This window comes from Podarcis vaucheri (genome assembly GCF_965113315.1).
Source record: "Podarcis vaucheri genome assembly, chromosome: 5".
Classification (NCBI taxonomy): Eukaryota; Metazoa; Chordata; class Lepidosauria; order Squamata; family Lacertidae; genus Podarcis; species Podarcis vaucheri.
Window position 1 is genome coordinate 43834508 of NC_138763.1, and position 14926 is coordinate 43849433.

General features: G+C 45.7%; 1 protein-coding gene across 1 annotated transcript in view; it reads left to right on the top strand.

Annotated features, from left to right (window-relative positions):
- The window catches only part of HPSE2 (heparanase 2 (inactive)), a 120743-nt gene that overhangs the window by 81869 nt on the left and 23948 nt on the right, over window positions 1-14926 (top strand). The window contains exon 6 of the mRNA XM_082224989.1: window positions 14757-14804. Coding sequence (XP_082081115.1) covers window positions 14757-14804 — 48 coding nt within the window. The remainder of the gene's footprint in view (window positions 1-14756; window positions 14805-14926) is intronic.

A 14926-nucleotide genomic window follows, 5' to 3' on the forward strand; every position in this document is an offset into this window, starting at 1 on the left:
TTTAAATCATTTTTAAAATATTATTAAATACCTGGCTTAAATTGTTTTTATTGATAATATATATAATGCTATATTTTCTGCCTCTGCTAAGAGGTTTTTTTAAAAAATAATAATAATCAAGCAGTATATAAATTTTGTTAAATACGTAAAAATAGAAAGGGGGCATATGTGGAGTTACAGCAAAATAATGTAACATTGGCAGCATTAGCTGTAACGCTGAGGAAGAAAGCATGCTGCCACATCTTCTAGGTAGTAAAGCTGATGAACAAATTGGAAACATTTCTGGGCAACCTACAAAGATGGCAAATAGGCTAGAAGGCAAATCCCACGAGGAAAGGCCAAAAGAACTAGGTTTATTTAGCTTTAAAGACATGTATGTGGTGAGAGTATGGTGAAAATTTTAAAATTGGTTAATGTGTGATCCTATCCACGCTTACTCTGAGGCAGGGGTAAAGGAGAAATTTGTTGCAGTTTTCATTTAAGAGTGAATTTGTCAAATTTGCACTTTCTGAAACAACATGCAAACAGAAACATAACACTCATCTGAATTTTTTGATGCAAGTTCTCCAACTAAATAATGCATATATTAGGGTAAAGAGTGCATAAACATGAAATTATTAGCAAAAACAATGTACAGAAATGCATTACAGTGGGGAAGATTGCAAAATGTGTGCATTAGTCAAAACTGAATATCAAAATGTATTTATTAGGAGAAATTTGCACTAAGATGCTGATGAATTTTCATGAGAAGTTTTTTAAAAAAATAATTCACAATTTCCTGCAAGATGTGGAGAACTGAATTTAAGGTTGAAAAAATGAAAATTGATTATATGGACACTCTCCATATAAGGCACATGTTCTGCCACTGAGCTATGGCCATTCTACACAGTGGCTGTTTTCTCTGGATCTGGCATAATTTATGCATTCACTCATTTATTATAGAAAATATGGGTGATGCCACTGCTGAATTGTGGCACTCTAGTATTTTCCCTGTTGCCCTTTCATCACTTTTAAGACTTGGTGTTGATTTCTCTAACTTTGTGGGGAATTGTGCCACTGTCCTCTCTACTGTGGAGCAGGAAAGTACTATTTAGTCATATGGCTTGCCCTTTCCCTCAGAGTGTTATCACATCTAATTGCTCTTTCCAGGGAACTATAGGCAATTATAGCTCTGTGAGAGGATTAGTGGTCTCCTAATGGTTCTCAGCTTATATGCAGAATTCATCATGCGAAAGGCTGGGCTGGATGAATCCCAAGCCGGAATTAAGATTGCCGGAAGAAATATCAACAACCTCAGATATGCAGATGACACAACCTTGATGGCAGAAAGTGAAGAGGAATTAAAGAACCTTTTAATGAGGGTGAAAGAGGAGAGCGCAAAATATGGTCTGAAGCTCAACATCAAAAAAACGAAGATCATGGCCACTGGGCCCATCAACTCCTGGCAAATAGATGGGGAAGAAATGGAGGCAGTGAGAGATTTTACTTTCTTGGGCTCCATGATCAGTGCAGATGGTGACAGCAGTCACGAAATTAAAAGACGCCTGCTCCTTGGGAGAAAGGCGATGGCAAACCTAGACAACATCTTAAAAAGCAGAGACATCACCTTGCCAACAAAGGTCCGTATAGTAAAAGCCATGGTTTTCCCAGTAGTGATGTATGGAAGTGAGAGCTGGACCATAAAGAAGGCTGATCGCCGAAGAATTGATGCTTTTGAATTATGGTGCTGGAGGAGACTCTTGAGAGTCCCATGGACTGCAAGAAGATCAAACCTCTCCATTCTGAAGGAAATCAGCCCTGAGTGCTCACTGGAAGTACAGATCGTGAAGCTGAGGCTCCAATACTTTGGCCACCTCATGAGAAGAGAGGACTCCCTGGAAAAGACCCTGATGTTGGGAAAGATGGAGGGCACAAGGAGAAGGGGACGACAGAGAATGAGATGGTTGGATGGTGTTCTTGAAGCTACTAGCATGAGTTTGATCAAACTGCGGGAGGCAGTGGAGGACAGAAGTGCCTGGCGTGCTCTGGTCCATGGGGTCACGAAGAGTCGGACACGACTAAACGACTAAACAACAACAACAATGGTTCTCAGCACCTATCGGGGGATGATTAGCTGCTTGTGCTTAAAATAGTGCCCCTTCAGAGTTTGTGCGACCCCACAAACCTCTGTGTGTGACAGAGCTCCTCAGACATGTCTGCTCTAGTCACTTGTAGAGTCCGACAGTGGCTGTCTGCGGAAGCGCTTCCAGCAAAGAAGTTCCTTAACGGAAACGCGTCTCCTGGACTCACGACGTGACAGCTTCCGGCGAAGCATAGGTCTCCCTGCAGTTGCTTCTGACACCTCCCCGCTATTTTCGCTCAAAGTGTCTCTCACCCCTTTCTCTCCCCTGCTGCTTCCTGCCTGGGCTGCTGCGTCTCTCTCAGCATTACTGAGATCCTCCTCCAGAGACCCCGCGCTCCCCCTGCTGGTCCCTGCTTTGGCTGTTGACTTTCTCCCAGTCTCTGGGAGCCCTACCACTTCCCTTTCCTCCGATGTCAGTTCCCTGACATCCACCTCCCCTCCAGGGCCCCCCTCTCCCCCGCCCCTACTCTCTCCTCTGGGCGGTGAGGAGCTGAAACCCCTAAAAGAATCCTCTTCATCTTCCGACGTCTCGAACATTTCCCTCCATCGGTCTTCGTTCCGACTCGCTGAATCCTCCTCCACCTCGGAATCGGCGAACCCCTCCAACTCTTCTTCTTCGTCGGTGGTGGCGAAGTATTCCCTCCGGAACCTCGCCACTGGCTGGGGTTTCCGAGGGAATCTCTGATGAAAAGTTTCAATCAAAACCTCGTCATCTACATCCTCTGCCCTGACCCAGGTGTTTTCCGACTCCGGCTCCCCTTCCCACATTACCAAATACTCTACTTGCTCTCCCCTCCACCTGGAATCGAGAATCTCCGCTACATGGTAGCTGTGTTCTTTTTCCTCCATAGCTGGTCCCCTATTGACCCTCCCCTCTCTGTCCCCTATATACGGTGACAGCAATGATCTGTGGAACACTGGGTGCAACTTCATGTGGTTAGGTAACCGGAGTCTGAAAGCCACTGGGTTGACCTGTTGCGTGACTTCAAATGGGCCCAGCCTTTTGGGTCTTAACTTCTTACAACCTCCTTTAAATGGTAACCCTTGGGTGGACAACCACACCTGGTCCCCCACCCTAATGCTTTCTCCTTCCCTTCTGGTTTTGTCTGCCTGCCTCTTATATTCCTCCTTCGCCCTGTTTAAATTAAGTTGGAGCTGGCGATGGATCGCTTCCATTTCTTCAACGAACTGTTCTGCGGCTGGAACGCTCCAGTTCTTCCCCTCCCCCCCTGGGAAGGCTCGGGGATGACACCCGTGATTGGCCAAAAAAGGGCTCATTCCCGTGGACACGTTCTCCGCATTGTTATAGGCAAATTCTGCCAACGCCAGCTTCTCCACCCAATCATTCTCTCTGTCATTCACATAACACCTCAAATATTGCTGGAGGACACCATTAGCTCTTTCCGCCTGCCCGTTGGTTTCTGGATGGCGGGCAGTGGAAAAATTCACCTCTACATGCAATAAGCTCATGAGCTTCCTCCAGAACCTGGAAGTAAATTGTTTCCCTCGGTCCGAAACCACCCTCAAGGGGGCACCATGCAATCTAAACACATTTTCCACAAACAATTTAGCGGTTTCTTCTGCTGTGACCGCATGTGAGCAGGCTATAAAGTGGGCCATCTTGGTTAACAGGTCTACCACAACCATAATGGCTGTCTTCCCTTTGGACCTGGGCAGATCAGTCATAAAATCTATTGCCACTGCCTCCCATGGTCTTTCCGGCGTGGGTAGTGGTTCTAATAAACCTGCCGGTGCCCGCCTCTCCCCCTTGGCTCGTTGACATCGGTCACACCCTCTCACATACTCCCGCACATCTTCCCTGACCTTGGGCCACCAGAATTCCCTGGTAACCAGCCACATGGTTTTGTGTTGCCCAAAACGCCCTGCTGTGGGGCTATCGTGCAGTTGCTTGAGTACCTTTTCCCTCAATTCTCCTTCAGGTACGTATAACGCTCCCTTGTAGTACAACGCCCCGTTTCTCTCCTCAAAACCCCCGGGTTTGTCTCCCTCCCTCCTGAGACCCCTGAGTTTGTCCTGGGCATATTCATCCTGCACCGTTCCCTCTATCAGTTCCCTTAGCCCCACCAATGCCGCCCCACACACCCAGCGATCCTCGGGAATGACATGGGTCTCTTCGGGTGCACCCTCTCCCTCCAAATATTCAGGTTTGCGTGAGAGAGCGTCCGCCCTAACGTTCTCCGGGCCTGGTACGTAACAAATCTCAAAGTTAAATTTGGAGAACTCCTGGGCCCATCTCAACTGCCGTTGGTTGAGCACTCGCGCAGTTCTCCAATACTCTAGATTCTTATGGTCCGTGCGCACTTGCACCTTCTGTTGTGCACCAATTAGTAGGTGCCTCCATCTCCGGAAGGCCTCATAAATCGCAAGAAGTTCCCGGTCGTACACCGTGTAGTTTCTCTCAGATTTGTTCAGCTTTCGCGAAAAGAAGGCACACGGTCGCCACTCGGACCCCTCCTTCCCCGGCTGCAGAAGAAGCACCGCCCCTATGGCTCTGTCAGAAGCGTCTGTTTCGACCCTCAGCTTTTTTTGTAAATCCACATGTAGAAGTTGTTCGTCAGAGGCGAAGGCCTTTTTCAGTTCCTCAAACGCTCGCTCCGCCTCCCCCGTCCAAACAAACTTCTTTTTGCTGCTGAGACAGTCCGTGATGGGCGCCGTCAGGTGAGCGAAGTTTCGGATGAACTTACGATAAAAGTTTCCAAACCCTAGGAACCTCTGCACATCCTTCTTAGTCTTGGGTGTTTTCCATTCCAGCACCGCTTGAACCTTGCCGGGGTCCATGGCCAACCCCTTGTCTGACAAGCGGTACCCCAGGAATTCCACCTCCTTGGTATGAAACTGACACTTCTCCAGTTTCACCCACAGTCTGTTGGCTTGCAGCCTGCTCAACACTTCTCTGACGTCTCTCACATGTTGCTCCTCATTCTCCGAATACACCAACACGTCATCTAAGAAGGCCACGCAATTCTTGTAGAGCAAAGGCCCCAGTACATGGTTCATAAAGGCTTGAAAACACGCGGAGCCTGCTTGTAATCCAAAAGGCATAACGAGATATTCAAATGCCCCCAAAGGGGTGAACATGGTGGTCTTCCATTCATCCCCTTTCCTTATACGTATCAGGTTGTACGCCCCCCTTAGGTCCAGCTTTGTAAAAATCTTTCCTTTTCGCACCCTGGTCAAAATATCATCAATCCTGGGCATAGGAAAAGCCACCGGCTCTGTCACTGCATTTAGGGCCCGAAAGTCACATACCAGCCTCGGCTTGTCCGTGTTCTTTTTATCCACAAAAACACTGGGCTACCCCCCGCTGCCTTGGACTCTCTGATGAAGCCTCTCTTCAGGTTCTTGTCAATGAACGCTCGCAACTCCTGCATCTCCCTGTCTGACATGGCATACAACCTGCCTACAGGAAGCTGTGCTCCAGGGAGTAAATTGATCTGGCAATCAAAGGGCCTATGCGGGGGTAGTTGGTCAGCTTCCTTCTCGCTGAACACGTCGCTGAGATCAGCATACTGTGATGGCACCTTCCCCTTCTCCATCACTTCCGTCCCTGCTAGGGTGGCTTGGGCCCCTGCTGACCCCTTTTCCCCCCTGCAGTGTTCTAAGCAATGTGCGGAACCGAAGGAAACCACTCTTTGATGCCAGCCCACCAGCGGATCATGTAGGGCTAGCCAGCTCATTCCCAAAATAATGGGAGCGCCTCCCAAGGTGGCCACATTAAACGCTATCAGTTCTGTGTGCCTTGCCACCCTCATTATCATTGGGATGGTCTGCAAGCTGACGCCTCCTCCCAACAGTTCTCTGCCATCGATCGTGGTCACCTGCAGGGGGTTGCTTAAGGGGATAGTCTGTATCTGGTGTTCAGCAGCAAACTCCTTGCTCATGAAATTGCAGGAGCTGCCTGAGTCCAACAGCGCCTTTATTTTTAGGGGGTGTCCATTTTGCAACTCTAGCGACACTTCAATCACTAGAGCAGGTCGAGGAGCTTCTGGCACTGGCACTTGGGGAAGGGGCACTTTCACTGCTCTTTGGCCTGGCTGCAGTGCCCTGCTGGCAACCAGGCGTTGGCTTTTACCTGCTCCGTTTCTCCCTGCTCTTCCCCCTCAACAGTTCCCACCATCCCTTGCCATTCCTTCCTCTGGGGGCAGACTCTGGCAAAGTGGCCTGGCTGTTGGCAGAGATAGCATTTCCGGGGTCCCTTCCCCTCCTTCTTCGCCCCCTCACTGGGCTTTGAAACTGCGCGCGCGCGGGCTGTTCCGATTTCCATCGGCTCTGCCGGCGGGAAAGCTGGCTCAGGAATGTCTGGAATGCGTAACTCCTTCCAACGTTCCCCTCTCCCTTCCCGCCTCTCCAAGGCTCTTGCCTCCTGGCGCGCTCCAATGGTCAGCGCAGATTTGGTCAGCTGATCCATAGACACCGCCCTGGGGCTCCTGGCCAGCTCGTCTTTCACAGCTGAAGAAAGACCTTCTTCAAATAGCATCTGAATGGGTGCTGCCGATAAATCCCACCCCAATCTGTGAATCAGCATGGTAAATTCAGTCCAGTACTCACGGACAGATCTGCTTCCCTGCTTGCAAGCCATTAGCTGTCTGCGCACTACCCCCTCCTCAATATCGCTGGAGAACATGATATCCATTGCACGAAAGAATTTCATAGTGTCCTTCAGGATATCGTTGTGCGTTGCCATCAGGGGTCGAACCCAATCTCGCGCCCCCTTCTCAAGATGCCCAATTACGAAAGCAACTCGGGATTCCTCATCAGGGAACTCATCAAACTGCACATTCAGGGCATATTGCATTTCAGTCCTAAAGGCATGGTAATCCTTGGGGTCCCCCCCAAACTTCTGCACTAATCCTGGTACCTTTCTGGGGAACTGAGTGGTTCTCCCCTTCTTGTCTGCATCTTGAGCCCTCCTCTCCTCGAGCCTCGCCGTCTGCAGCGCAAGTTGGACCTCCAATGCTCGGTATCTGTCTTCCAAGCTTGGACCAGCTCCACCCCCTGCGGCTCCGGCTCCTGCTGGGTCGCTCATGATGCCTTCTCCTGCACAGGCAGCGTACAGAGACTGTCGGACTGCTATCGGGGGATGATTAGCTGCTTGTGCTTAAAATAGTGCCCCTTCAGAGTTTGTGCGACCCCACAAACCTCTGTGTGTGACAGAGCTCCTCAGACATGTCTGCTCTAGTCACTTGTAGAGTCCGACAGTGGCTGTCTGCGGAAGCGCTTCCAGCAAAGAAGTTCCTTAACGGAAACGCGTCTCCTGGACTCACGACGTGACAGCTTCCGGCGAAGCATAGGTCTCCCTGCAGTTGCTTCTGACACCTCCCCGCTATTTTCGCTCGAAGTGTCTCTCACCCCTTTCTCTCCCCTGCTGCTTCCTGCCTGGGCTGCTGCGTCTCTCTCAGCATTACTGAGATCCTCCTCCAGAGACCCCGCGCTCCCCCTGCTGGTCCCTGCTTTGGCTGTTGACTTTCTCCCAGTCTCTGGGAGCCCTACCACTTCCCTTTCCTCCGATGTCAGTTCCCTGACAGCACCCTAAACCAACTGCAGCTCCCAGAATTCTCTGGCGGAAGCCATGTCTGTTTCAAGTGATATCATAGTGCTTTAAACGTCCAGTGTGAATGTGGTCTTGGACTGTCAACCCTTGAGTTTTTTCTTTTTCTTTAAAAGACCGACTATCTACATGTTAAAAGCAAACTGATTCCCTGTGTCTGCCCAGACAGAATTGTGAATCAGGTTTCCCTGAAATGAATACTAACACAATATTGTACCTGAAATCTTGCTGTGTTTGGGGAAGGAGAGATGCTTTGGGAACTCGGTGTATTTTGTTCCTTTAGTACTACTGAGCTGGTTGGCTGCCTGCAGGGCAGAGAGAAGAATCGGAGACGGACATGTGGTCAGGTGCAAGGGAATTTCCACAGATGGGACAGCCAGCCCCACTTGATGAAGTGTTAATTAGGCTATTCAGGGAACCAGAGCTGCTCAGAACAGTCTGTATCTGTTCCCTACTTTGTGGGGTGGAGGGTCAGGAGTCGTAGCATTTCTCAGAGTTCCCAAAGAATCAGCAGAGTTGTTAGCAGGGAGACTGAGATGACCTCAGCCTAGGTTCAGTCCCTGTGTGGAACTTGGTTCCTAAACGATGGAGGATATTTGGTGAGTAGAATGTGATGTTATATTTTCCTCTCCAGAAATATCAGATAAAAAAATTATTTCCCTTCTTAGAAGTGCAATGGTGCCTTCTGGCATCCTTGTATATAGGAAACTGGTGTCCCTCTTTCACTGTGTGCAGCCTTCCTAGGTGTGAATCCAAGATAGAGGATACTAGTTTTCTCTGAAACTATTGCTTTTAAGCTTTGTTGTTTAGTCATTTAGTCGTGTCCGACTCTTCATGACCCCATGGACCAGAGCATGCCAGGCACTCCTGTCTTCCACTGCCTCCCACAGTTTGGTCAGACTCATGCTGGTGGCTTCGAGAACACTGTCCAACCATCTCATCCTCCGTCGTCCCCTTCTCCCTGTGCCCTCCATCTTTCCCAACATCAGGGTCTTTTCTAGGGAGTCTTCTCTTCTCATGAGGTGGCCAAAGTGTAGGAGTCTCAGCTTCAGGATCTGCCCTTCCAGTGAGCACTTGGGGCAGAATTCCTTAAGAATGGATAGGTTTGATCTTCTTGCAGTCCATGGACTCTTGCAGTCCAAGAGTCTCCTCCAGCACCATAATTCATAATTAAACTAAAACCTCATAATTATATTTCCTTCTCTTACACTGAAGGCCATGTGGCCCTTTCTCTCCAGCTTTCTGGTCTCTAAATTATACTGCTGCTACTATTACTACTACTACTATTAGTAGTAATAGTAGTTGTTGCAGTATTTACATTTATATCCCACCTTTTGAGATGGCAGTATGCATATAAACTTAGCTGGGCAGAGGGAAAGAGAGAAGGGAAGCAGTGGAAGCAGAGCTGAAGGATGGCTTAATAAAGTACATGCTTTCCTCACTCAAAGTGAGCCTGGATTCTAGCCTGCATTTGCAGTGCTTTTGACAGAAGGCTTTATCAGTGAATCAAATATGGACTGAATCCAATATGGACTGAGTCATCTGTCATGCCCTTTCCCCCAACTTCTGGCAATGACCAGTGTGTGTGTGTGGGGGGGGGGAGTTTGCATGTTTAAACCATAAAAAGTTCATGTATGCCACCCCCCTTTTTTGGGGGGTGTTTGTGAAGGGGTGGGAAATCTGCTAAAATGCTCCAAGGAGGGAGGGAGGGTGGGGGATCTGTGATGTCAGGAGATAGCAGCCAATCTGTGTTGTGAAAAGCTGGCAATTGCTGCAAACTAGCAAAACTGGTTTTCGTGGACCACAGCCCTAGAGAGGGTTCGGTACGTGTGACGAGAACTTGATGAGTGTGTTTCCAGAGTGCAGCAGTTCCTCTTTTTATGTAAATCCATACACATTCTTTAAAGGGGAGTTATGCCTCAGTTGTCTCACTGAGGCCAAGTGTTCATTGTATATGTATTTTGGCATTTTTGTACTCTTTAGTATTCTCCATTTTGACTGGAATACTTAGCACCTGAATAAAAATTTAAACCAGGCTTTGTGAATGAGATTCTTTAAAAATTCACAGACCCCATATCTTAAGGGAGGAGGCATAGAAAGACATTACACCATATCCCCCCCTTTTGTAAAATAAGATGTGTTCCAGATTTTTCTGCTTTCTTTGTGTGAGAGGGTTGTGTTTTTTCTGGTAAGGTGAACATAATTTTTTTTCTCCAATGGTTAAAAGATACGTGGAAGAATTATGTAAATGATTATTTTGTTTTTATTTAAGTATTCAATAATTCTTCTGCCTCTGCTTAGCAAAATATATAAATTTATGAGGCAAAATATTGAGTTTGTTGTCGCATAATCTGCTGACTTCCTAGCTGTGAGTCTGACCATATGACCAAAATACCCTTTGAAGTACCTGGACCAAACACTGGGCCTCCCCAGCAACGGAAACCAGAGTAGTAAAAACACTTTCAAAGTGTGAAACTGTGTGGAAATGTATTATGAGGCTCTCTTATGCCATAGATATTTGGTCATGTAGTACAGATGTACATGTAGAAAAACTGGATTTAATATGGGGAAAAATATTGGGTAGTCTTCAACTAACTGTTACTCAGAGTAGACCCATTGAAATTAATGAACCTTAGTCACATTCATTAATTTCAATTAATTTCTACTGAGCAAAAGTTAAAAGTTAAGCAAAAGTTACTACCCACTATGTAGCTCTGAAATAAATGAGTCATCTGTGGAGTGGTAGCAGAACATCATCTATGTATGCTTTCACCATATTACAGTGAATGCCATTGTTACACATGGTATAACATATGAAGCAGCCCTTAGATTCCCATCCAGTGACTGACTGTCACTGTAGATATACAAGTAGGGAAATGGTCTAGGACTTGAGGACCATTCCTTCCCAACTTGCTTGTTCATAACCCACTTACCTGATGCCTAAACTGCACACTCTGTAAACTGATGTGCTCTTCAAAGTAGATATATGACACACAGGGAGAGAAAACAGATGTGGGTCAGGGGAGAAAGTCACACATCAAAGAAAAACCATCACGTGCCAAAGAAATCTCATGAGGATGTACCAATTATCTCGAGTCTTCATGGAAGAAAGAAGATGTCTCAGAAGAATGGAGAAGGACAGATATATAATGGCTATATTTAAGAAGCAAGAAAGGAGAAATTGAGGAGTTATAGGCCCATTAGTCTGACTTTTATACCCTGGAAGTTATTAGAATGGGTTATAAATCAATCTGTTTTAAGCACCTATGGGAAAACAGGGTAATTGCTAGTAGCTGGCATAGATTTATGAAGACGACAACAGGGAAAGCCAACCTAGCAGACTTTTGGCAGGGATCTGCTCTATTAGATCAGGCTAGAACAGTAGGCATTGTATTTTAGCAAGGCTTTTGATGTCATTTCACATATGCAAAATGGAAATACAAGTAGAAGGAAATATCATCAGGTGGGAATACAAGTTGTTAAACAGTTGAACATTCAGAGGAGATTAATTATTTCAACTAGGGATAGGACAGGTGTTCCAAGGGAACCTTGTGTATATCCAGCAATCCCATTTTTTACAGATACTCAGCTGTTAGGGTTGTTGCCATGTGGATACCAGAAAGGGAGGTATGGAAAATGTAGATATGCTTTTTGGATCAGCAGATGACATCTTGCCTATGAACTTGTGTTATCAAGATCTGGCTGGATGAATCATCTGGTCCAGTGTTTGACCAATTGGTTCCAGCTGGATACTTGATATGGCACCAGCTTCACCTTCTGAACATTGTTCCTGCCACTTCTGTTTTTCAAAGACTCTTCTAGTCTTTGTAAATGAATTATCACCTAGGAGGCTCCCTGTGGGGGTAAGAAATATCACCAGGTGGGGTAGAGATGAAGGGATCAGGGAGGGGTTGCACATAACGTGATCCCGTCAACATAGGGAAATCATAAATTGAGAAGTGGTCCTCTAAATATTTCAAAAGCTTGTCTGCTCATGCTGACAAAGACTCATCCACTAAGAAGTAGATCGCCTTTCCTATTTTGCCACACCCCCTACTTCCATTTTGTTTCCATCAGCCCAAAGGAAACAATGCAGCCTGCCCTTTTCCTGTTGCTGTGGGCATGTTCGTGGAATTTTTATTTTTAAAAAAAGCTCTTTTGCACAGAACTGCTCAAAAGAGCTGTACTGAAAGTAAAACTAACATTTGCCCTTGTGGGTACAGGAAGTGTGAAAAGAAAAGAGGAAGAAAGGAAGTGGTAACCTTTTATACCAGCAACTCCAAATCCTTGCCTCGCTTGGAGTGACACATTTTTTTAATTATTATTATTATTATTATTCTTGGCTGCTCCTTTGTGCAGATCTCATTTTCTGGTAAGCTTGATATTTCAAAAACGAAATAAAAAAGTGTGCCTGGACAGGTAAACACGTGCCTGTGTGCATACCCAAAATGGACCTTAGGTCCACAGCATTCATATATCCAATCAAGCACAATCCACTAGTGTGGACTGGAAACATGGAGATAGATTTTAAAGTTGAAAGTGCTCTGGTTTGGATATGAGGGTGCATAAATGTGCACATAGAATGTCTTAGGGTGGACACGATGCTTACCAAATTTGTAAAGTACTCAGAAGCTTTGCAGGACAGAGATAGCATGCAAAGCAATCATGATAACTTGGACAGCTGGATGGGCAACAAATGAAATTCAGCAAAAGGGAATGGAAACTATTGCCAATCAGAAAAGATGAAAGAAGTGCTGAATATGCACATATTGAGCAGAGGTATTGCTCTTTTAACAAGGTTAGCAGTGCAATGGTACTCCAAATTAGGAGAAAGCCAGCCTTGGTTTCATTAGCACAGACAAACCTATCTAAAACACTGGGAGCAACAGGACCATGGTACTTGGCTCTGCTTTGGCCTCAGTAAAGAACACTGTATATTGTTTGGGGCATCAAATATAGAGGGACATAATAGAATTCATAGGAGAGCTAAATATGATTGTCTGTATGGAAGAGATAAGAAACCCCCCACAATCCTGACTTCATTAACCTTAAGAAAAAGGACATTCCTATTGAACTATACACATATTGATGGAAATGAATGAAGTCAACCACAAGATGTGGATGATAAATACAGTAGCCTTACCTACCAGATTATAGATTTTTTTATAATGTATCATGAAATTATTTGTAGCATATGTACACAATGGTACAGATGTTGTGCACTCTGTTTAAAAGCACCGCAACCAAAGAAATACGAATAGAAAAGAAAACACGCTCCTCCCCTGGCTGTGAAAGAAAGAGGAAAGAACCACAGAGAGATGAGCTACATATAAATGTTATTAGTTGGGGCTGAACTTCTCCATGTCTTTAATTTAGTAGCACATATCATTTCACAGGACTGCAAATTAACATTTCATTCCATGTGGATGGGCATGGGGAGAACAGAATGTATAAATCACCACTGGAGCACATTGACTGCCCAACATATCATGTTCATTACTCTGCCCATCTTTGCTATTTATGTACACAGCGAGGAACTGAGAATTACATTAAATGTGCATATTTTTCTAGATAATGTTGAGACTGCTCAAACAAATAACTATTCTGGCTGCCTTCCTGACAGCAATAAAGGGGATGAATCAAATATCAGTTCTATGGGGCTCTAGATCATGGTGAGCCAATGTGGTGCCTTCCAGATGTCATTCAGCTCTCATAACCCCAGCCAGAGTTGGAGGGCACCATGTTGGCTATCCCTACTCTTGATGGTAGAAGAGATGGAGACGCCTGTATTCCAGTTCTCCTATGCTAGTTGAAAAATTCATAGCATCCAAACTATCTGTGTTGTGAGCATCTTGCACACACCATGAACCTAAGTGGAGCCCTAGAACCTTAGAGACTTTTTTTTTTCATATTCCCAATCAAACTGACACACATACTAACAAACAAACAAACAAACAGGCTGCTGTCTGCCGTGTGTGTGTCTATGTGCATAGCATGTTTCAAGTCACAGAGCCACAACATATGATACGAGACATGGTATTAAGCCCACCCACCCAACGTGTTGCATCTTGCCCTTGTTCTTTTTACATGGCTGCCATGGCTATGGAGAAGATTTGAAAATGTACACACAGAAAAACCAAAAGGAGCTTTTGGGGGAAGGGAACGTCCTATTGTCTTCCCATATCTTATTGCCCCTGCTCCAAACTTCTCCTGATTTTTGGGGGCTTCTGTTGCCCCTGTTTTTGCTAAACCAAAACACTGCAGTCAAAATAATCATGCAAATTTGAATAAGTCAGTCTCAGCAAAGTGTGGTGGTTTCTGCCATGCAAAACTGGCAAAGTTGCAAGAGGCCTACCAAATTCTGACTTTCCTTATTGTCATGTACAGCTCTCTGATGTGCTGTTTGCTGCAAACCATACTGCATGCATCATAAAGCCTTGGAAATTTGCTATCTAAGATAACGTAGCATGGTTTTTGATATGCATGCTGGGTGCGCAACACCAAACTACAAGGAAAGAAATGTTTTTTGGTTCTTGGAGATGCTGGGAGCACACTTTAAGCTTCCTTTCCTTTCAGAGTTTTTGGGGTGCAGACACTCTAGGAGATTCATTCTTGGATCCTTCTGATTCTCCCTGTTCCCTAGGGAGTCAGTTCTTGGAGCAACTGCGGTACCAAAGGGCTAATCTGAAGCTATTGCAGTAGTATCATAGCACCCTGAGAACCTTCACCAACCCCTTCGGAGAGTTTCATTAATGGGTCCAGTTTAGCTTAGGTTCTCCTTTCCAAAAAGAATCTTCTTTCCAATCAGAACTGGAGTAAATAAGAGTATGGGTTTTGCTATATCCAACTATTACTTTTAATTGACAAAAGCCTACTGATTCAATGTTGATGTGATATTGCATAGCAGAAGAACAGTATGTCATACTTGGACTTCTTGGGAATGTTAGTGGCCTGTACTGATGTGAGCTGTGAGTGCAAGTATGTATGTATGTATGTATGTATGTATGTATGTATGTGTGGACCACTCTCATTTCCAGAAGCTCACATATTTTCTGTATCTCACAGGTTCATGAAGGTGGCAGGGAACACAGTGGATGCTGTTACCTGGCAACAGTAGGTATTTCCCCCCTTTCCAATATTTCTAAACATGCATCAGTTTGGGCAGAAGTCAAGAACTGAGCCAGACATCGATAGAACACTGTCTTCAGACAAAGAACACAGAGAGAGACTTCTAA